Here is a 23822-nt window from a genome sequence, read left to right on the forward strand (position 1 = left end):
CTGGACTGGAAGAGTCATATGGAGGCGGTGTACAGGAAGGGACAAAGTAGACTGTATTTTTTAAGGAGGCTAAAGTCATTTAATATCTGTCAACCCCTACTGTGCAGTGTCTACCATTCAGTGGTGGCCAGTGCTCTGTTTTTTGCTGTGGCCTGTTGGGGAGAAGGCGCCCGAATAGCGGACAAAAACAGACTGGATAAGCTGATCAGGAAGGCCGGCTCAGTGGTTGGGGCAGAGCAACTAACGGTCAAGCAGGTGGCAGAGGCCAGAACTCTGAAAAAACTAGGCTCAATAATGACCAACCCCACTCACCCACTCCACGCCCTGAAGGTGATCAAGTGCAGCATCTTCAGTCAGAGACTGATTGCACCAATGTGCAAAACGGAGAGACATAGGAAGTCTTGTATACCAGCTGCTATAAGGTTTTATAATGCACAAAAATTTTAATTTATTATGTATTGAAGATATCTGTTGAAATGTGTGGTGTTATGTCTGTCTTGAAGCTGTTGTGGCACTGTAATTTCCTGTAAAGGATTATTAAAGGTTATTCTATTCTAGGAAGAACATACAAATTCCTTACAGACATAACTCAGCATTGATCCCGTGTCTCTGGTACAGTAAAGGGGCTGTCCCACTGCGGCGACCTAATCCGCGAGTAAAGAAGAGTGTCTTCGACCTTCAAGCTCAAGGGCACTCGCCTGGAAAACCTCGAGCTGGATCGACCATCCGCATTGAAACCGCGAGCTGGATCGACCAACCGCGCACACACACACACACGTCGCAAAGGCGGGGGCCATGGAAAACGGGGGAGCTCTGTCTGAAATTCACACCCGCGATGAAGAGGAAGGAAAGACGACTGCCGCCGTGTACGGTAAGTCCTTTAGAAAGTGGGGGGTGGGGGGGGGGGGGGGGAAGAGAAGGGGAGAGAAGGGGTGTGAGAGGGTGGAGAGAGGGGGAGAGAAGGGGAGAGAAGGGGGAAAAAGGGGAGAGAGGGGGAGAGAAGGAGGGAGGAGAGAGAAGGAGAGAGAAGGAGAGAGAAGGAGAGAGGAGGAGAGAGAAGGATAGAGAAGGAGAGAGAAGGAGAGAGAAGGAAAGGGGGGGGGGGGGAGAAGGAGTGGAGACACTTTTAAGAAGTATAATAAAGTTTAGTGGGCATTATACCCACTAAATGGTGTATAAACCAAATTATTTTCCCGGGTCCTGAAAACTCCAATGAGCCAATCAAAATACCCGGTCAGCGAAGGAGATTGCCTATGGCTGCTCTCGACTGCCTGTAACTAAATAGTGACCCCACTCCACTGCACTACGAGTTAAAAAGAACCATGCCCACCAAATTTTTCTCTCAGCAAATTTTTCAACATGCTGAAACTTTTTCTGCAACCTAGCTGAGGCCGCGAGTATGCAAGAACTTCCCTCGAGCATGAAGGAGAGTTCCAGTGACCTTAAAGGACCTCCTAGGTCCACGTGTTGACCATGCTGTGAGTTTGAGTCGCGGGAAAACTTCGCCGTAGTGCGACATCCCCTTAAAGCAGCAACTATCCCACGGCACCACTGTGCCACCCTAAAACTATTCTGCCCTGCAAACGTAAATGAGGATGCTTCGTCTTAATCTCACAGCCAATGCTATGCGAGGAAGACATTTCTTTAAAGTCACATAAATCACACAGAATTACTGAAAACTAAGATGCGTGCAAATGGGCGTTTTAAGAACGTATGCTAGGTATGTTGCAAAGCCTACCTGAATCGTCGCTGAGAATCTGCCCCAGCCCGTGTGTGTGATTTTGGCGCTGTTTAGAGGGGGCGGGTTTAAAACGCAATTTTTACTAGGCTGTTCCAATTGAAGATGTTCAGCCTAGTAAATCATTAACGAAAAATCGCTGAAAGACCCCGTCGCAAAAGGTATTATTAGTTTTATAGGCCTCGAATAATAGTTATAATAATTTTAAAATCACTCTCTCAACCCGCGACCTCCCGCAGCCCCAGGGTTTTATAAAGCAAACAATTAAAGGTATGTACCTCATTTTTACATTAAAAGGGGCTTCTTAAGACCCCTTTATACAAAGTTTGCTATAGCGAGTAGTTCATTTTGGGCTCTTTATATCCCGCAGTATTTTTCTGGGCATTTGAGGGCACAAATCCAGCGCAATGTGAACGTTCGAAACCAGCGCGTTCACAGGATCCCATTAGAAAGCTGATTTAAAATACTTTAATTTACAGCAATTGAACACTAAATTCCTTCCATTTGGCCTATAAATTGATGTAAATGAGATTTAAAAATCATGTTTTATGGTGAATTATTTGTGAATATTATTTGGACACTTAGGCTATTTAAAAATGTTAATCATTTATTAAGAAATGGATAGATGTTTAGATCTAGTAATTGAAGTTTGAAATTAGCTATAATTGGGTAACTAACTAATTATATGCTTTAATTTCAGGTCATCCAAGTAAGATTATTTTATATTTGTTTCAGAATGGTTCAATCTAAGATAACTGAAAATTTTATTCAGTTCTCTTAATTTTTAAGAAGGTTATGGGCTTTTGACTGTCCATGATCACAGCTTTTTTGTCTTGTCCATAGAAAATCAATAGGGAACAAGATGCTAATTTCCGAGTATGAAAATGGCCATAACTTTTTTATTACTTGAGATATGAAAGTGAATTAGGTGTTAAATTAAACTTCTTTTTATGCTTTGTCTGATGGGATAAATTGCAGACTTGATTTTTTAAATGTCAAAATTTTGTAACATTGCTACATATGCCATAGGTAAAAGATGTCAAAAACATTGCAACAAGAGATTTCATGGTAGAAACCCAGATGTGGTTGTGTCCATTTTCAACAAAATGACAACAAAAAATAAGAGGACTAATGATGTTCATGTTGATTAGCCTGGGCTGTATTTAGTGGAATCAGTTACGATAAATTAGGTCAATGGCGAGAAATGTAGTGGAAATAATTCCGCCAAGTTGCTACTTTTGGAGAGGGTAGTTGTGAATTGATTGCTGGCTAACATGGTTTCAAACTTTGCAAACGATAGTAATTCCATGGACATTATGGGGCTGTTAGATTTCCATTGATACAAAACTTTGAAAATGGCACAACATTTTTTTAAATGGTGCCAAGACCTAACGACTCATGCAGGTGAACTCAGTGGGCTGTTTCTATACATACTGTACTTCATTGGGGATTGTACTTATGTATGGTAATAATATTTTGTTCTATATCTCTCTACATCACCGTCCATATCTTTTGTTTCCCATTCCTGTCACTCTTAGTCTGAAGAAGGGTCTCGAACCAAAACGTCACCTACTCCTTCTCTCCAGAGATGCTGCGTTACTCCAGCATTGTGTGTCTGTCTTCGGTTTAAACCAGCATCTGCAGTTCATTTAACATTAACATTAAGTGGCTTTCATTCCAACCGAGGCTGAGTGGTGCCATCTGCATTGTGCAGTGTTGCTCAAGGGTGAGCTGGGTGGATGAACAGACCTTCTCCCAGCAAGAAAGAAAGAACACAATATACAACAGAAATGTAAAACATAAAACATCCACCACAGTGGGACCAGCACTTCCCGCTGTGATGAAAGGCACAAAAGTTCAGTCAGTCTTCCTCGTTCTGTGGACCCGTGGTTGGATCCCTAAACCCTCTGCAGGCCCTGCAGCTACGGACGGCCCGATGTACAGGCCCTCTCGCTGGGATGATGGAAACTCCAACGTCAGGACGGATCGGAGCACCCCGCGGCTCGGAATTCCCGAATCGGCCGCTTCCTACCGGAGACCGCGGCTTCCCGATGCCAAGTCCACAGGCCCAGCGGTCGGGGCACCTCTCCATCGATCCTCGGCGAAGGTTGCAGGCAGCTTCACGATGGTAAAGTCCATGCTGCGCCCGCGGCTAGAAGCTCCACAGACCGAGCTCCATGATGTTAGAGCAGGTCGCCGCGGTCAGAGCTCCGCGATGTTGAAGTCCATGCTGCGCCTTCTGCTGAATGAAGCTCTAGGTTCTGGGCCGGTCTCCGGTCGGAAAGGCCGAACCAATCCAGTTGATAGGCCGCGAATGGGGGCGAAAATGTGACATGGAGAAAAGTCGCATCTCCGCCGAGGTAGATGATGGGGAACGGTTTCTCCCGTCATCCCGCCAGCGCCCCCGGCATAAGACCCACCGAGAGACACTAATACGTACATTAGGGCACACTAAAATAACTAAAAGTGGAAAGAAAGACACGAGCTGCTTGGCAGGGTTGCCGCGTGCGGCACCATCTTGGAAACACATGTGTTTATTTTATGGTGGTACAGTGGCACAGCAGTGGAGTTTCATGCCTCGCAGTGTTGGAGACCCGAGTTCGATCCTGGTTACAGTTCATTCCTGCACAATAATCTTACTACACTGGATGCAAAAAATGCATTTCATTGAGATCCATTGAGTACATTTAAAAAAGTATTGGCACTAACAAGAAAACAATTCAAGCTTATCTATCAAGAGTAACAGTGATAAATCCAAGCCTGTGAACATTTGTAAAAGACAGCACAACCCTGGAAATTTTTTTTTGACGTTTTGTGAAGATGAAAAATAACTGATGGATGATGGCAATGTGCCAGATGGACTTTGTAGTACTTATTTGATCAGATTTCTGAATGAGTGTCACATGAAAACATGGTAAAATGATGGATGAATTTTTGAGAGATATTTTTTTATCCCAAAGTGTCTCGCAATAGATATAGATACAGTTATTGTGAAAATAAATAGGATTGCAGGCAGACTATTCTTGCAGGCAGACTATTCTTTGCTTAAATAATGATGGGTGGCACAGTGGCGCAGCAGTAGAGTTGCTGCCTTGCAGTGCAAGAGACCCCGGTTCGTTCCTGATTATAGGTGCTGTCTGTGGAGAGTTTGTACGTTCTGTCCGTGACCCCGTGGATTTTCTCCTGTTTTCTCCCATATTCCACAGACGTGCAGGTTTGTAAGTTAATTGGCTTCTGTAAATTGTCCCCAGTGTGTTGTATTGAACTAGTGTAGGGGTGATTGTTGGTCGGCGAGTACTCAATGGGCCAAAGGGCCTGTTTCCACGCTGTATCTCTGAACTCAACTCAACTCAACTCAACTATGTTAAACCAATGATCTGTGTGACACTGCAATAGCAAGAAGAAAAATTACTCACTACGTTCTCCGTCCCTTCATCTCACCCCTCACTGAATGATTTTGACCTTTCTGCTTTTGTAAGTTCTGTAAGATTTTGTTTCGTAAGGTTTATTGACGATGACGGAGAGGTAGTAAGCATCATCTTTAATGTTCATAGACTGCTTCGAGTTGTTCAGGATGGATGATGTCAAAGAGTGAAATGTCGCAAACATAATCAATGATAATCTGACAGTGAAAATTTGATTGCAACTGATACGCAACACTGAAAATTATAGTGGAACGAGTATTGTTGTTGCTAAGTGCAAATATGATAATGTATCAACATTCATAAACACCATAAAATAAACACATATTTGTACATTGACCTGAAATATTGAATGTTTCATTATGTAGCTTGTGAATAATTCCTAAGTCAGTAATCAGACACACAGCACAGGCACGGAAACAGGCAACACACATTAGCTCATAATTATCTCCCAACTATAAAACTAAAGCACAGGATCCTGACATTAACAAATCGTTGTTTGGGTATCTTTGCTGTGTACAATTTGGCTGTAATGTTGAATTTTCATTTACTTACTCTCAATACTGTAGAGGTCAACATTCAATTACTAAATTACTATTAAAACACAAAGTACTTGTGCTACAACACCAGGAAAAGCGCTCAACCAAGATAACAAAGTCCAATTCTGAAATAATATCTAAACTGCCTGTCCACATTCATGCTTTCAAACAATAACTAAATCCATATTCAGTAATAAGTTATCTACATGTTAACAAGCACATAAACATTAAGCATGTAGATACCAGTATATCATTGGGGTTATCAAGTGGGCATTTCCTTTCACTGGTATTTCATTGAGTTAGGCCTCAGGAAGGCTCCCACAGTTAGTTCTGACGTTCCAGACCAACATCCCTCAATGCCTGCTCTCCCCACCTATGCGACCAGCAGCTAACTATGCAAATATCTACAGACGATTAACTTACTCAACAAATGCAAAACACTCGTAGCCTTTCTTACATTTATCCTAGCTCAACTATCGCAGCACCACAAATATCAACCTCACACATAAACCGGGATACACTTAAAAAGAAATACACTTACATCCGCATTATACATTCAATTATTGTTTTGTGATCTAGAGCCGCTGCCTCACGGCGCCAGAGACATAGGCTTGACCCTGACTTCAGGTACTGTCTGTTCGGAGTTTGCACGTTCTGCCTCTGAGTACATAGGTTTCCTATAGTTTCCTCCATATCCCAAAGATGTGTGGGTTTGAAGGCAATTTGTTCCTAATGTGTAAGGAGTGGATGAGAGCGTGGGATAACACAGAACTAGTGTGAATGGGTGATCGATGGTCAGCATGGACTCCGTGGGCCGAAGGGCCTGTTTTCATGCTGTATGTCTAAACTAAACTGTTGCATATCCTCAAGCTATGTTTTATTTCTATTAGTTTATTATAGTCACATGTACTGAGGTACGATAAAAAAAAAAGCTATACATGATTCAAATCAAGCTGTCATCAGCATACAGACACAGGAAATAAAGTTTAGTGCAAGATAAAGTCCAGTAAAGTCTCAGTAAAGATAATCTGATGTTGACCAATAAAGTAGATACATCAGGATCACTCTCTAGTTGTTAAACATCTGTCTGTACGTAAATCATATCCCTCCATTCCCTGCACTTCCATGTGGCTATCTAAAAGCCTCTTAAACACCACTATCATATCTGCCTCCACCACCACCTCTGGCAATACGTTCCAGCCCTCCACCACTCTCTGTGTTATAAACATGCCCCGCGCATCTCCATTAAACTTTCTACCTCTTATCTTGTAGCCATGCCCTCTAGTGTTGGACATTTTCACCCTGGAAAAAAGGTTCTGGGAAAATTAGTTACTCTCCACAAGTTCGGCCCCCTCCATGACCACCCCCTGCGTCCCCTCCTCGTCCCTCAGTTCCTTTGATTTGGGGTATAACCACAGTGAATGTGTGGCAGCTTCACTGATAGTTTCCAGTGAATGGAAAACCAGTGCTTTCCCCAATTCCCCAACGCCACCACATCACCAAACACATGTCCCTATTAATGAAGGGCGCTGATATTGCGGGCTTGTCACGGGTAAATCAACTGCATGTCAAGGGTAGCTGATTTGATTCTCTCTTGTTCGAGGTGGCTATTAGATTGAACCTGTGGCACAAATACCACATGCCATGTTTAAGGCCAGGCTTCACAATCATTGAGATTTGCTTCCTTATCTGAGGAATTAGTTCCAGGAAAGATATGCCAGGATTAGGGGATATTAGCTGGAAAGAGATAGATACAAAATGCTGGAGTAACTCAACGGGACAGGCAAAACCTCTAGAGGGAAGGAATGGGCGACGTTTCGGGACGAGACTCTTCTTCAGACAGATGGTTGAGCTGGAAAGAGGTTGCACAGAGTTTTCTCTGGAATGTCAAAGGTTGAGGAGAGACCTGATGAAAGTATATAAAATTATGAGTAGCATAGATAAGATAGACAATCAGAATCTTTTTTCCCAGGATGGCAAAATCAAATACTAGGGGGCCCAGGTTTAAGGAGAGAGGAGCAAAGTTTCAAGGAGAAGTGCAGGGCAAGTTTACTTTAACGTAGAGGACGGGGGTACGTGGAATGTACTGGGGTCGTGTTGGGGGCGGATATTATAGTGGCATTTAAGCTTTTGGATAGGTACTTGCAGGGGTGGAAAACCCGGGGGGGGGGGGGCCAGAGGGGACACGTCCCCATGTTTTGAGAGGTGGGTCGACATCCACGCCAGGTTAACCTGCCTGGGCTTGCGGTAAATATGGCCAGCGCGGAGAAGCAGCGCTGGTGTCCCGTCAGTCCAGACAGGGCTGTTAGTCAACCCGGTGGGACAGGCAGTTGAGCTGCATTTAGCGCTGGATTGAGCCTCCGAAGCCTCGCGTGCGTGTGTGAGTGTGCGCATGCGTGCGCGGCCGCCAAAAAATTGTGTCCCCCGTCCCCTCCATGTTTGATAGTGAGTTCCGTTCTTTGGTACTTGAACATGCAGGGAATTGAGGGATATAGATCATGTGCAGACAGATAAGAGTTTGTAATGGCATCATGTTCAGCACAGACATTGTGAGCCGAATGGCCCGTTCCTTTGCTGTTATGTCTTTATCCATACTCATTGAATTGCAGTTGGACCATGAGTAAAATATATTGTTTAGTTTGTTTTATTATTGTCACATGTACCAAGACACAGTGAAAAGCTTTTTTGTTGCGTGCTATCCACTCGGCAGCATAAAGACTATGCATGATTACAATCTTGCCGTCCATAGTGTGCAGATAAATGATAAAGGGAACAACATTTAATGCAAAATAAACTCCAAAAAAATCAATTAAATATAGTCTGAGGGTCTCCGATGAGGTATTGGGAGGTCAGGACCGCTCTCTAGTTGTTGATAGGATGGTTCAGTTGCCTGATAACAGCTGGGTAAAAGCTGTCCTTGAATCTGGAGGTGTGCGTTGATGATTTGTGTTACCCCATGAATACACAGCTTTCAGTTGTCAATTTGGATCAAAGTCTATTGTATTTACCATGATGGTAATGCCACAGAGGAAGTCCTCTGTGAAGACTGCACTTTGTTTTTCCCAGGACTGAACAGCGGGTTGCAATTTATTAACGCAGGAAGATAGAAATAATGTTTTAACTTGAACCAATTTATGTTTTTCAATTTGCTCTGCATTTTCCTGGACTTTGCAGAGACCCAGATCACCAATAGTGACAAACAACAGTACAGCACAAGAACAGGCCCTTCGGACCACAATGTCTGTGCCGAACATAATGATAATGCCAAGGGGCAGCACGGTGGCGGCACGGTAGAGTTGCTGCCTTACAGCTCTTGAGACCCAGGTGCTGTCTATATGGAGTTTGTACATTCTCCCCGTGACCAAGTGGGTTTTCACCAAGATCTTCGGTTTCCCCCCACACTTCAAAGATGTACAGATTTATTTAGCTTGGTAAAACGTAAAAATTGTCCCACGTATGTAGGGTAGTGTTAATGTGGACGGATCGCTGGTCGGTGCAGACTCGGTGGGCCGAAGGGCCTGTTTCCGTGCTGTATCCCTGAACTAAACTATACATCTACCTGCACACAACCTATATCCCTCCATATCCATATGCCTGATCAAAAGTCTTAAATCCCACTATCGTAACTGCTTCAACCACTCCCCCCAGCAGCATGTTCCAGGCACTCGCCTTCCTCTGTGAAAAAACCTGCTCGCACATCTCCTTTGAAATTTGCTTCTCCCACTTAAAGCCAAGCCCTCTAGTATTGATTTATCCATTTTAGGGAGAAAAAAAGATTCTGACTGTCTACACTATGTCTACCAATGTTGCATTCTTTAATCTATACGCATCTTAAAAGATGAAAATGGTGGAAGATAGGCAAAGAATGTGTTCACTGATTTAGTCTTCACTTAAGATTATCTTACATTTCAAATTTCCTTCCGTGCTGCAATGATTTGATAAAATAGAATCTCTGAAAATGTTTAAGTTTGGTGATGCCATAATTAACTGTCAATCAGTTAATATCAATAAATATATACTTAACATACATCTTACTTCCATTTCCATAGCTGTCAAAAGGACCATCACATTTAGAAGGCTTCCACACATGACTGTAGATACTTTAATGAAATTCTTCACACCACTGCATACAAGTTCTAATCAGAACTCATAAATATTAAAGCTAAAGCATTTGGTATCAAAACTTAATAACATATCAAATTTAAAGGAAAGCCAAACATAACAAATCATAAGCAAACTTCTCAAAAATATTTGAAAATAATTTCAATTCTGCTTTGGTTGAGTTTAGTTTAGAGATAGAGCGTGGAAACAGGCTCACCGAGACTGTGCCGACCAGCGATCACCCTATACACAAACACTATCCTACTCACGAGGATACCTTTAGAATTTTACCAAAGCCCATTTACCTACAAACCTGTAATTCTATGAAGTGAGGGAGAAAGCCAGAGCACTTGGAGAAAATCCACACAGGTACGGAGAGAACATACAAACTCCGTACAGACAGCATCTATAGTCAGGATCGAACTGGATCTCTGGCGCTGTGAGGTAGCAGCTCTAACACTGTGTGACTGTGCCGCCCTGGTTCCTCAACACATCTAGGTGACCTAATCAGTTAGCCTAAGGAAGAGGTCTCCAATTTATTGTGGAAGATGTTCAACCTAATCAAATGCAAGAGGATGCATACATTGAAAACCAACTTCCACAGATTAAATCAACATTTTTAGATAATAAAGTCATTTTTAAATAAATTCTAGAAAGATTAAATCTAGGAGGATGAAGAGAGTGGAATCTTCTTGTGAAGGGATGAAGCACCTTCTATGAAGGACTAGTCTCACCCCGGTCACTCCCTCTTCTCCCCTCTCCCATCAGGCAGGAGGTACAGGAGTATGAAAATGCACACCTCCAAATTCACTGATATTCCTAGCTATTACCAGGCAACTGAACCAAATTGCCACCAGCTAGAGAGCGGTCCTGACCTCCAATCTACCTCATTGGAGACCTTCAAATTATCATTAATTGGATTTTACCTTGCACTAAACGTTATGCCATTTATCTTGTGCCTGTACATTGTGGCTGGCTTGATTGTAATCATGTGCAGTCTTTCCGCTGACTGGAAAGCAACCACAAAAACGTTTTTCACTGTACACATGACAATAATAAACTAGACTAAACTCACTTCCTTATGGAAGGCACAAACTAATCAGCTCAGCACAGGGTAACAGGGTAACACTATTTAATTAATGAACGAGGATAACTTGTTTTGCTTGCATAGAAGCAGTCACTATGTGGTCACGACTTGTATCGAATAGGAATCTGCAGTAAGGCTACTTCGGACTCCATATCTAGCGAACTGTTTGGGAAATATTCCGACGTAAATACAAAAGATGTGAAGAAGTTACTTGTCAAGAGAGGTGCATAAGGAAAGGAGGCAGTTGTCTTGTGTGCGTCCCCCTGTAACTGGACAACTGGTGGGTACGTGCAATTAAAATAGCAAACAATAGAGTCCAGCATGGAAACAAGCCCATCGGCCCAACTTGCCCACATTGATCAACATACACTACCGACTAATCTACATTAGCCCCACCTGCCTGCGTTTGGCCCCGATCCCTCTAAACCTGTCCTAACAATGTACCTGTCTAAATGTTTCTTAAACATTGCAATAGTACCTGCCTCAACCGCCTCCTCTGGCAGCTCGTTCCATACACCCACCTTACTTTGGTAGAAAGGTTACCTCTCAGGTTCCTATTAAACCTTCCCCCCTGCCCTACCTTAAATCTATGTCCTCTAGTTCTTAATTCCCCTACTCTGGGCAGGAGACATTGTGCGTTTACCCGATCAATTCCTCTCATGATTTTGTACAGCTCTATAAGATCACCCCTCATCCTTCTGCGTGCCAATCTGAGGTGTTCACCTGTACCTTAAATAAGATATACAAGGCAATTGATTGAATGAAAGATACGGCATGGAAACAGGCCCTTCCATCCATCGAGTCCAGGTCGACCATCGTTCGCACTAGTTCTATGTTATCCCACTTTCACATGTACATACAACACATAACGTACAGAGGGACAATCAACCGCCAAACCTGCACATATTTACGATGTCGGAGGAAACCGGAGATCCCAGAGGAAACCCATGCAGAAGAACATTCAAACTCCACATAGATTGCAACCGAGGTCAGGATCGGACCAAATCATCAACTAAAACATTAACTCTGTCTTACGCGCTCTACAGATGTTGCCTGGCCTAATGGGTATTTTAGACCATTGCTTTATATACAACTTTAAATCATACATTGCTAAGCACGTTACGTTTTCTCATCAGACTTTGTGCTCCTGCTGTTAGTCTAAAGTCTAAATTCTCAAGCTAAATCATCTGCACGTTGCAGCAAAACTTTAAATGAGTGAGCAGCATTGAGAACAAAAATGACTGAAACTGAACAACATCATCCAACTTGAGTCCAAAAGTCATAGGAGCTGAATTAGGCCATTTGGTCCCTCAGGTCTACGCAATTCAATCATGGCTGATCTATCCTACCCTTACAACCCCATTTTCCTGCCTTCTCCCCAATACCCTTGACACCCTTAATAATCAAGTATCTATCAATCTCCACCTTAAAAATATCAATTGACTTGGTCTCCACAGCCTTCTTTGGCAATGAATTCTACCGATTCACCACCCTCTGATGAACAAAACTCCTCCTCATCTCCTTTATAAAGGTATGTCCTTTTATTCTGAGGCGATGGCCTCTGGTCCTAGACTCTCCTAACATAATGATAATCAGATTGTTTTTTAACCTGTAACCACGGCCGAACGTACATATTAAAATAGATACCCGCAGCAATCATTTGCACACAGCAATTGTCATGAACCCATACTAACTGTATCAACCTGCTTGCAACCTTACACTAAAGCAAGTATCACACTGTTGCGACAATCAAAATATTTCTTAAGCAATTTTTGTCTTCTTTACTAAAAAAAACAATTTTAAATATTCAGTCGTTAAAGAAGGAACTCACAAACAAGCAAGCACCATATTATAAGAACAATACAACTTCAGTTATAATTGCTGTGAAAAAAATATATTTTTCTCATGCAGCGTTCGAGAGTAATGACACCAAGCATTCTAGCCATTATTACCAACTTACTTGCTGTCATTAAAACAAATTTATTCCAATGAAACCAAACTAAATTGTGTGCTAATAGGCTCCAGTGGGAGCTTAAGTTGCTATGAATAACCTATTTCAATGTCAGCTAGTTAAATAGCCGCAAAATTCTACGACAAAAAGGCAATCAGTAAAAATATGCTTGTTACACTCAATAAGATGTATGACAATATGGTTATATACTGCCATACATCGGCACAGTTAACTATAAGCACTGAACTGTCTTTATTTACTTTTCAGTTTATTTCAGGTATAGTTACCTGTGCAACAGGTTTATAGACATCAGTGTCATGGATTGGAAATTACCTTCTCTTGTTCTGGGAGAGTGAACATTGTGGTGTACACAGACGATGGGAGTCCTGGATAATTAAAACTGAATCATGTTGCACCGATCAAGTGAAAGGACAAAGTGCTGGAGTAACTCAGCAGGTCAGGTAGCATCTGTGGTGGGAATGGATTGGCAACATTTTGGGTCGGGAAGAAAGGTCTAAAGATGGGTCCTAACCCAAAACTCATCGGGATGCATCACGGCATGGTTTGGGAACGGCTCCATCCAAGACCGCAAGAGTTGTGGACGCAGCCCAGTCCATCACACAAACCAACCTCTCTTCCATTGACTCCATCTACACTACACGCTGCCTTGGCAAGGTCACCAGCATAATCGAGGACCAGTTTCACCCTGGTCACTCACTCTTCTCTCTTCTACAAGCATGCAAGGGGGAGAGAAGTGTGTAAACGCACACCTCCCAATTCAAGGGACAGTTTCTTCCCAGCTGTTATCAGGCAAGTGAACCATCCTATCACCAAATATAGAGAGCTCCTGACCTACTATCTATTTCATTGGAGACCCTTGTACTATCTTTAATCAGACTTTACTTGACTTTATCTTGCACAAATAATATTCTCTTTATCTTGTATCTGTACACTATGGATGGCTTGATTGTAATCATGCATATTCTTTTGCTGACTCAATAGCAAGCAACAAAAAGATTTTCACAGTTTAGATATATAGTGCAGAAAACAGGCCTTTGGGCCCACCCAGTCCATGCTGACCAGTGATCACCCCGTACACCAACATTATTCCACACACTACGGACATTTTGAAATTTTTACCAAGGCCAATTAAACTACAAACTCGCACACCCGGAGAAAACCCACGAGGTCACGGAGAGAACGTGCAAACTCAGTACAGACAGCACCCATAGTCAGGATCGAACCCGGGTCTCTGGCGCTGTGAGGCAGCAGCTCCACTGCGGTGCCATTGTGCCGCAAAGGTTCCACTAACAAGAATTTGGTCGCCACCCTCTTTGGCTGAGGAGTGAAGTTTCAAGGACATTGGAAGCTATGGGCGCTGAAGCAGGTAAGAGAGTCAGAGTGACACAGTGTGGAAACAGGCCCTTCGGCCCATCTTGCCCAAACCGGCCAACAGCTCCATCTACACTAGTCCCCCCTGCCCGCGTTTGGCTCAATATCCCACTAAACCAGTCCTATCCATGTACCTGTATAATTGCTTCTTAAATATTGTGATAGTCCCAGCCTCAACTACCTCCTTCAGCAGCTCATTCCATGCACCCACCACTGTTTATGTGAAAAAGATTCCTATAAAATCTTTCCCCCCTCACCCTATACGTGTGTCATCTGGCTCTTGATTCCCCTACTATGGGCAAGAGACTATGCTTTTACCCGTCCAATTCCTCACATGAATCCATCATTCAAAATACGAAATGTACAGTGTAACAGATCACAATATGCCACGAACCATAGACAATTAAAATTCCGCTGCTCCTGTCTCATGAAGAAGCTCCATAAAATAAGGCACAAAAACTAGACAATGGGCCTGCACTTGGTCCTGCTCCAGTGTGCCAGCATAAATGCACCACTTACTTTTATATTCCAAGTGATAGCCGGCTGCTGCCACACTGATGTCTGAATGAAAGTGCAGGTAGAGTTGATTGGAAGTGCTGTTCAACAATGCAGGGACAGTAGTACCTAGAAAAGATAAACCACCATTGTTTCTCATTCAGTCCAACTGGTCGGCAAGGAATCATATGGAAATCTACCCCCCCCCCCCCCCCCCCCCCCTTGATCAGAGCAGCACGCGTAATACGATTCAGGTTATCACATTTGCTGTGAGATACTCAGGTATTCCTGTCCCTTATCTCACACCAGCAGCCAGGAGCCTTGGAACAGTAACAAAGAGCGGAAACTATTCACTTTGACAGGACGTTTTCATTGCTGAAACATTGTCCTTTATTTGCAATTCCACTTCGATGTTTTTTTAAGAATAGATAAGGACAGTGCCTCAGAAGCCACAATTGGAGTCTATGTGTTGGGATGACAAACTACTTGAACTGAATGTAAGTTTCAGGTGGTGGGGTCTGTATGGACTGGCAGTGACATTGTATTAATGGGTCGCAGGGTCAGAAATTCATAGATCCATACAGTGTGGAAACAGGGTCTTTGGCCTGCCGAGTCCACACCGACCAACATGTCCCATCTACACTCGTCCTACCTGCCTGCGTTTGGCCCATATCCCTCTAAGCCTCCCATCCTAGTGCCTGTCCAAATGACTCTTGCACATTGCGATAGTACCTGCCTCAACCAGCTCAAAAACATTCAGACAGGTACATGGATAGAAAAGGTTAGAGGGATATGGGGCAAAAGCAGGCAGGTGGGACTAGTGTAGATGGGCATCTTGGTCGGTGTGGACAAGTTAGGCATGCTATATAACTCAATGACTCGAACCACTTTAGGCATAAGATGCCCCTACTGCAATTAGATTGAAAAAATGATATATTAGTTGCTATTTCTTTTGATTGAAAGGCCAGCGATATTTGACTGCATGGAAATAGGCCATTCGGCCCAACTTGCTCACGCCAACTGACATGCCATATACACTAGTCCCACCAGCCTGCGCTTGGCCTTTATCCCTCTACACCGGTCCTATCCATGTACCTGTCCAAATGTTAAACATTCTGATAGTACCTGTCTCCACAACCTCCTCTGGCAACTCGTTCCATACACCCACCACCCTAGGTTCCTATTAATTCTTTCCCCTTTTCACCTTAAACCTATATCCTCTGCTTCTCGATGCCCCCTACTCTAGGTAAAAGAACACTTATAAAATCACCCCTCATGCTTCAGCACTCCCAGGAATAAAGTCTCTTACCTGAGAAGCTGCCAAGTCTTGGTGCAGTTTCATCGGCACCATCGTATATTTCTAACGAGTCCCAGTTGTGTTCGGTGGCAAAGCTTATCACTTGAATCTATTCAACAAAATCAGTATTCAATTGCAGTAAAATTCGCAGTCTGATTAGATCACTACATTTAAATCTCATTCACATGCTATTGAAAAAGCGGCTATGTGCTATAAATATGTGTAAAGGATTAAACTGAAACTACTAATTCAGTTGTGATGACCTCTTGGTCACATTTAATCAGTTTTGATCCCAATTGCACAGAAATTAAAAATGCACTTCCTGGAACGATTAGCCAATCTGTTCCTTCTCACACAACTGAGAGACTTTTATGACTTCATAACATTTGAACGGAATGAATGAACACCCTATTGCTTAGCACATAAAATAATTAAATGGTATAATCCTGCACAATTCAGATCAAAATTCTCTCCCTTTAATTAACAATTATTACCGTGACAATGTTAACTGATTAATCAGGACAAAGAATCAATTTCATCAATGATTCAATGATACTTTATTGTCACGTGTACCAGTGAAATGCTTTGTTTTTGCATACGAACCGGTAAAATCACACAGCAGACCTCGCCTGGGCTGTGTACAATGAGTCGCCACGTTTCTGGGGCCGACAAGGTTACAAAAGGTTCATCGAACAGTTTATGATCTGTTCGCAGTGGCGAACCAGGCTTGCCGCCGCATGTGACAGCTGGCGGCCATCTACCGCATCCCCCCCATCGTTCTCGGAGCTCCCCCCCCCACTCCCCGTATATGGAATTAAATTAGTCTGCACGTAAGGCAACGGGAGGGGGGTGTGCACAAGAGCCGCTTAAAGGTTTCAAGCCGCCTTGAAACTGCACCAAGACTAAAGGAGTTCTTTCTGCATACAACCAACTTGCCTGTATACCTGCTCCCTCGGTTACCCTGATTTTCCACATACAGTTCAAGCTGTTACCATAGGGCTCTGGATAGCCTGGTGAGAGGATGGTGCCTCTGCGGTCCGTCAAGTTTCCTTCACAGGGCACTGGAACAAAACAAAATCCTCTTAAGTCAATGTTGTGCCACTTCACAAACAACAAAGTAATTTACTGGGGGTTTAATTTTAGTTCAGTTTGGTTTAGTGATACAGCGTGGAAACCGGCCCTTCCACTTCTACGCCGACCAGCGATCCCCATACACTAGCAATATCCTACACACACTTGGGACAATTTACAATTTTACCAAACCAATTAACCCACAAACCAGTACGTCTTTGGAGTGCGGGAGGAAACTGGAGATACTGGCGAAAACCCAAGTAGGTCAGGGGGAGATTGTACAAACTATGTAGTCAGGATCGAACTTGGGTCTCTGGCGATGTAAGGCAGCAACTCTACCGCTGTGTCACTGTGACAGCTTTGAAAAATTAAATATGTCCAAGAGTCAAGAGCGTTTAATTGTCATATGTACAAAAACATACTGTTGGTTTGCTTCGCAGATTGGTTTGGGAACAGCTCTGCCCAAGACCACAAGAAATTGTAGACAGATGTGTAGCCCAGTCAATCAAACAAACCAGACTCCCCACCACTGACTCCACCACTGACTGCAGAGGGTCCAGCAGACGGGTTTGTGATATTTTTCTGCTTGGCCAGCACAAGCCTTTCAAGGGTCTTCATGACTACAGAGGTCAGTGCGACATGCCTGTGATTACTGGTCTAATGACCCTCTGCAGTTTGGCTGGACCCTCTGCAGTTTGCATATCGGGCCAATAGATCTGTGGATGACGCAGTCAACCTGGGCCTGCACTTCATCCTCCAGCACCTAGATCGCGAGGATTTTGTTTGTTGATTTTAGCTCTGCATTCGACTTCATTGTGCCTAGCTACTACACTCCAAACTTTCCGAGTTGACTGTGCCTGAACCCCTCTGTCGGTGGATCACCAGCTTCCAGACAGACAGGAAGCAGCATGTAAGGCTGTGAGCATATGAGGCACATCTCGGACCCGCAGACCCACAGCATAGGTGCACCGCAAGGCGGCGTACTCTCCCCTCTCCTCTACACCAATGACTGCACCTCCATAGTCTCCTCTGTCAAGCTTCTCAAGTTTGCGGACGACACAACCCTGATTGGACTGATCCAGGATTGGGAGGAATCTACCTACAGACAGGAAGTGTCACAGCTGGTGTCCTGGTGCCATCGCAACAACCTGGAGCTCAATGCTCTTAAGGCAATGGAATTGATTGTAGACTTTAGGAGAGCTCCCCATCCCCTCACCCCTCTCACCATCAACAACACCACAGTCGCATCTGTGGAGTCTTGCAAGTTCCTGGGAACCATCATCTCCAAGGACCTTAAGTGGGGGGCTACCATCGACACCACAGTCAAAAAGGCACCACAGAGGATGTACTTCCTGCGGCAGCTGAGGAAACACAATCTGCCACAGGCAATGATGGTCCAATTCTACACGGCCATCGTAGAGTCTGTTCTCACCATCTCCATCATGGTCTGGTTTGGCTCAGCCACCAAGCACGACACCTGGAGGCTGCAGCGAATCATCCGATCAGCTGAGAAGGTTATTGGCTGCAACCTTCCCTCCATTGATGAACTGTACACCGCAAGGGCCAGGAGGTGAGTGGGTAAGATCATCTCTGACCCCTCTCACCCTGGCCACAAACTCTTTGAATCACTTCCCTCTGTAAGACGACTCCGGGCTGTCAAAGCTGCCACAGCCAGACATAAAAACAGCTTTTTTTCCACGAGTAGTAGCTCTACTCAATAACCAAAACTCTGTAGCCTCCTTTTGCTCTGGTATTTTATTTATTTCACATGTTTAATCAATAATGTTTTATTATTAATGTTTAATGTTTTATGTGTCATTCTTAACTGTCACTGTATGTCATGTTGTTACTCGTGGGCGGAGCACCAAGACAAATTCCTTGTAGTTGAATACTTGGCCAATAAACATATTCATAAACATATTCATTCATTCATTCATCCATTCATCTACACTTTACGTTGCCTCTGAAAAGCATAATCACATAATCAAAGACATGCCTCATTTCGGTTATTCCTTTTCCATAGTTCAATATTATCACATGTTCTGAGGTATGGTGAAGTTCTTTTATTGCATACCGTTTAGCAAAGTATTACAATACATAAGCACAATCTTAGATTAAATACAAAGTGGATAGACGTAGTCCACTGAGACAATATATAAATGTTGCCAGGTTCTGGAGCTATTTTCTAAGTCCATGTTCATGTTCTAGTAGCAGAAATAGTCCATTTGGCCCATCAAGTCTGCTCCGCCATTCAATCATGGTTAATCTATCTTTCCCTCTCTACCACATTCTCCTATCTTCTCCCCATAACTCCTAGCACCCTTACGAATCAAGAATATGTCAATCTCCACCTTAAAAATACCCAATGACGACCTCCACAGCCGTCTGTGACAATGAATTCTACAGATTCACCACCCTCTGGCTAAAGAAATTCCTCCTCATCTCCTTTCTAAAGGTACGTCCTCTTGTACTGAGGCCTTGCCCTCTGATCCTAGACTCTCCCACTAGTGGAAACATCCTCTCCACATCCACTCTATTCAGGCCTTTCACTAATCGGTAAGTATCAATGAGGTTCCCCCCTCAAGTTGCTGATGTGCAGCTGGCCACAAAGGGCAGGGTATTGCAGGGTTGGCCTGGCCAAGCGAAGTTGTAGGTGTCCACTGCTGTTGCAGTGCTCCATGCCGCTGCAGGCCTCGTCCAGTCCATGTGCTCGGCCTCTGCTCTCATCTACCAGAAGGCACCAAATCTATAAAATGTGCACTACCCAGACTCAGCAACACCTCAACAAGTAAATTGCAAATTGTCCCTAGTGTGTGCAGGATAATGCTAACCTATGGGGTGATCGCTGGTTGGCGCAGACTCAGCGGGCCGAAGGGCCTGTTTCCACGCTGCATCTATAAAATTTAAAGTAAAGACTTGGGTCAGCTACACTCTTCTCCTCCCCAATTGGATTGCGGGTAGATGGTGGAAAATGTGTCTCAGTAGACTCTTTTCTGGTAGGTTATCTAAGCCAACACCAAATTAGAAAAAGATGAAAGTTAAAATAAACCTCCCGTTAACCAAATGCACCCGGGGCACAAATTAAAAAGAGACAGTTTGTTCTGGCAATATGACAAATGAACATAACTCTAAGTACTTAATCCACACCATTGAATTCTAATCCATTGTAATTCACATTGAGGTTCAGGGATCGATAAGATGGATTCAACCTTGGTGAATCCCTGTTGCTTTGTTATGAATTCATGTATCGATCCTAAATAATTCTATGTGAGATGAGGAGGGATATCTTTAGTCAGAAGGTGGTGAATCTGTGGTCATCATTGTCACGCACAACTGTGGAGGTCAATGGGTATTTCTAAGGGCGTCAAAGGTTACGGGGAGAAGGCAGAAGAATGGGGTTGAGAGGGAAAGATAGATCGGCCACGAATGAATGACAGAGTGGAGTCGATGGGCTGAATGTTCTCATTCTGCCCCGATGACTCATGAACTTATGCATCTCCTTACACTCCTTCCTGTTTTTATTTCAGGTTCCATTGTTATTCAGGGAGCTCCAGAATTCAACAATCTAGTTCTCACCTTATGAAGTTGCATGTTTAGGGGGAAAACAAACAACCTGCTTCCCTGTGCCCACTTAAATGCTCATTTATTACACCCTTGCACACCATTTTCACTCTTCTTCCGTCCCCTTCTGCCTATATCTCTTCCTCCAGCAACACATCTAATTTCTCTCCTCATCTTACAGTTTTTTATCTTCCTTTCATTTCTGACTTTTGTCCACCCATCTGCCAATCAACCACCCGTGTCCACCTATTGCTTGCCAGGCATTATCTTTCCCCCCCCCCCCCCCCCCCCCAAGTCTCTCCCCCTCACTACAATTACTCTGAAGAAGCATCCTGACCCGAAATGTCACCCATCCAGGTTTAGTTTTGTTTAGTTTATTGTTATACACATGAAAAGCTTTTTTGTTGCGTGTTATCCAGTCAGAAAAAAAGACTACACATGATTACATTCAAACCATGCACCGTGTACAGATACAGGATCAAGGGAATAACATTTAGTGCAAGATAAAGTCTAGTAAAATCCGACTAGAGAAAGTCCAATGGTCTCCAGCAAAATAGGTGCTAGGTTAGAGCTGCCATATTCTCCAGAGATGCTGCCTGACCCGCAAAGTCACACCAGCACATTCTGCCTTCTATTGTAAAGTAGCATCTGCAGTTCCTTGTGTCCCCATGTTAAGACAGGCCATTCCTGAGTCACTGTTTCTGTGGTCAGTTTTAATTTTCCAGCCCCCGTGCTCCATCTTGGGAAAGAAAAGTTCACTGTCCCCGTACACCCTTGACACGCTAAGGAAGCTTGTGCTATCAAAGTACATTGGATTAGAACATCGTTCCGTTCAACACAAAGGTGGTGGGTATGTATTAGGTGCAAGTCAAGCATATCGGCCCTAATAAGAAAGATGATGGACTTGGTGAAAGGCACTCTTCCATGCCTTGTGCTGTTCTGGAATTTATCAGCTTAGTCAACCTGTATTTATCAGAACTGATACTACATTACAGAGGGCACTACAACTGCAATGATAGAAAGCCGTCATAAAGCACTGTCCAGTTTGCTGGGTTGGAGAGAAGGAATGGGTGACATTTCGGGTCTGAAGAAGGGTCTCGACCCGAAACATTCCTCCTATCCAGAGGTGCTGCCTGGCCCGCTGAAGTACTCCAGTATATATATATATATATATATATATATATATATATACGCACTCGCTTATATATGCACATACACACACACACACACACAAAATCACACACATTTATATAGTGTTATCCATAGTTAAATATTGTGTTATACATTGCATGCTTTAGACTTTAGAGACACACCACCAAAACAGGATCTTTATTCTAGTTTTTTCCCCAGTGACAATTGAAATCTCCAACTGGGGTGGAACAGTGATGCCGTGGTAGAGTTGCTGCCCCACAGCACCAGAGACCCAGGATTGATCCTGACCGCGGGTGCTGTCTATACATAGGTTGTACGTTCTCTCTGTGACCGCGTGGGTATTCTCCGGGTGCTCCCGTTTCCTCCCACATTCCAAAGACGTGGAGACCTGTAGGTTGGCTTTGGTAGAAATTGTAAATTGTTTTTAGTGTGCAGGATAGAGTTAATGTACGGGGGGGGGGGGGGGTGGCTGGTCGGCATGGGCTTGGTGGGCCGAAGGGCCTGATTCCATGCTGTATCTCTAAAGTCTGTCACTGTTCTATCATTTTCAGTTAATATGCCAGCAAAATTGCTCCTTAATCTCAAATTTAATGGTCAGGAATTGCAACTCTGTGGATTTTTGCTTTAATATCACTTTCCATCCAATTCATAGACTTTACTCTCACTCGGTCCTCATTTTAAATCCAGCTCGTGTCCGCTGCATCCTTATCTCCCTTTCCTTGACAAATGAAGAGCGAATTTAATGTAGAATGGGGCACACATTGCATAAGCATTAACCTTGCATTTATTATTTTCAACATAAGCGGGCAGACGCTTAATATGTTCATGGGAAGCCTTTCCATCTGCTACGTTACTGCAGACATTAACATAACAGGGTCATTTCATGTGAATGCAAAAAGCATCAATCATTAAAATCAGCATCTCTAATCCATGGACAAGTATGAAAAATATCCTTACAAGAATCTCTGCATCCTCCATTCACATTCAGCTAGATTACGTGATTTTTGTGCATGTAATTCCGAAGATGAGAACATTTATTTCTGGTCCTCAATAGCTTTGTGGAAAACGCTGAAGAAATTGGGTTATTGATCATTTTTAGTGGTTTATACACGATTATGCAGAGAGACTGTGAAACAGCTGTGGAAGAAGTTCTATTCATCCTTAGACCTTCAACATCTGGATCTTCATCTTGGGGCCCCCATCTGCAACTGGCTTCTGGGCTGCCTGTTGTGAGCCTATTTTGAGGTCTACGTCTGAGACAGGGATGTGCTGCCGTTGGAAAAGGTCCAGAGGAGATTTATGAGATTGATCCCGGGGATAATTGGGTTAACATATGATGAACGTTTGACACTGGCTGGGGTTTAGAAGGATGGGGAAGATGGGGGGACCTCATTGAAACTTACCAAATAGTGAAAGGCCTAGAAAGAGTAAATGTGGAGACAATGTTTCCACTGGTAGGAGAGTCTCGGACCAGAGGGCCCAGCCTCAGAATGAAAGGACGTGACTTTAAAATGGAGATGAGGAGGAATTTATTTTCTCTCCGACCCAGGTATTGATTCTTACCCCCCTCGCCTAGTGTGCACATCCTACCTGCCACCCTTTGTCCTGCCTCTCCTCTCACAGCTTTCTTTCTCCTCCCCACCCTCTCAATCAGTCTGTAGAATGTAGAATGGGCCCGAAACAAAACATTATCTATCCATGTTGTGCAGAGATGCTGCCTGATGTGCTGAGCTATCAAACTTCCTTTCCCAAATGCATAGCTGTCTCTTTGGCTCATTTAATTTATTTTTACTCCCTTCTCCACCCTTTAGATATTATTGTGACGGGAGGTTTACCCAACCATTTGAATATAGTCAAACACATTTCAGTACAGATAAAAGTGACCTCCAAACCCGGGTAGATAAATCATAAGGTTATTTGTGTGATAAAAGTGTTGTTATGCATATCTGTCCTTCCTTTACATAGTTTAGTTTAGAGATACTGTGTGGAAACAGGCTCTTTGCCCTACCGAGTCCA

At 43.6% G+C, this 23822-nt stretch overlaps 1 protein-coding gene across 1 annotated transcript in view; it reads right to left on the bottom strand.

Annotated features, from left to right (window-relative positions):
* Positions 1–23822, bottom strand: part of LOC129697526 (CUB and sushi domain-containing protein 1-like) — a 512171-nt gene that overhangs the window by 294027 nt on the left and 194322 nt on the right. Inside the window, exons 22-24 of the mRNA XM_055636177.1 lie at positions 16959–17083; positions 16035–16131; positions 14750–14854 (exon numbers count right to left, since the gene is read on the bottom strand). Of these exons, the coding sequence (XP_055492152.1) occupies positions 14750–14854; positions 16035–16131; positions 16959–17083 (327 nt within the window). The remainder of the gene's footprint in view (positions 1–14749; positions 14855–16034; positions 16132–16958; positions 17084–23822) is intronic.

Source organism: Leucoraja erinacea, chromosome 5, assembly GCF_028641065.1.
Source record: "Leucoraja erinacea ecotype New England chromosome 5, Leri_hhj_1, whole genome shotgun sequence".
NCBI lineage: Eukaryota > Metazoa > Chordata > Chondrichthyes > Rajiformes > Rajidae > Leucoraja > Leucoraja erinaceus.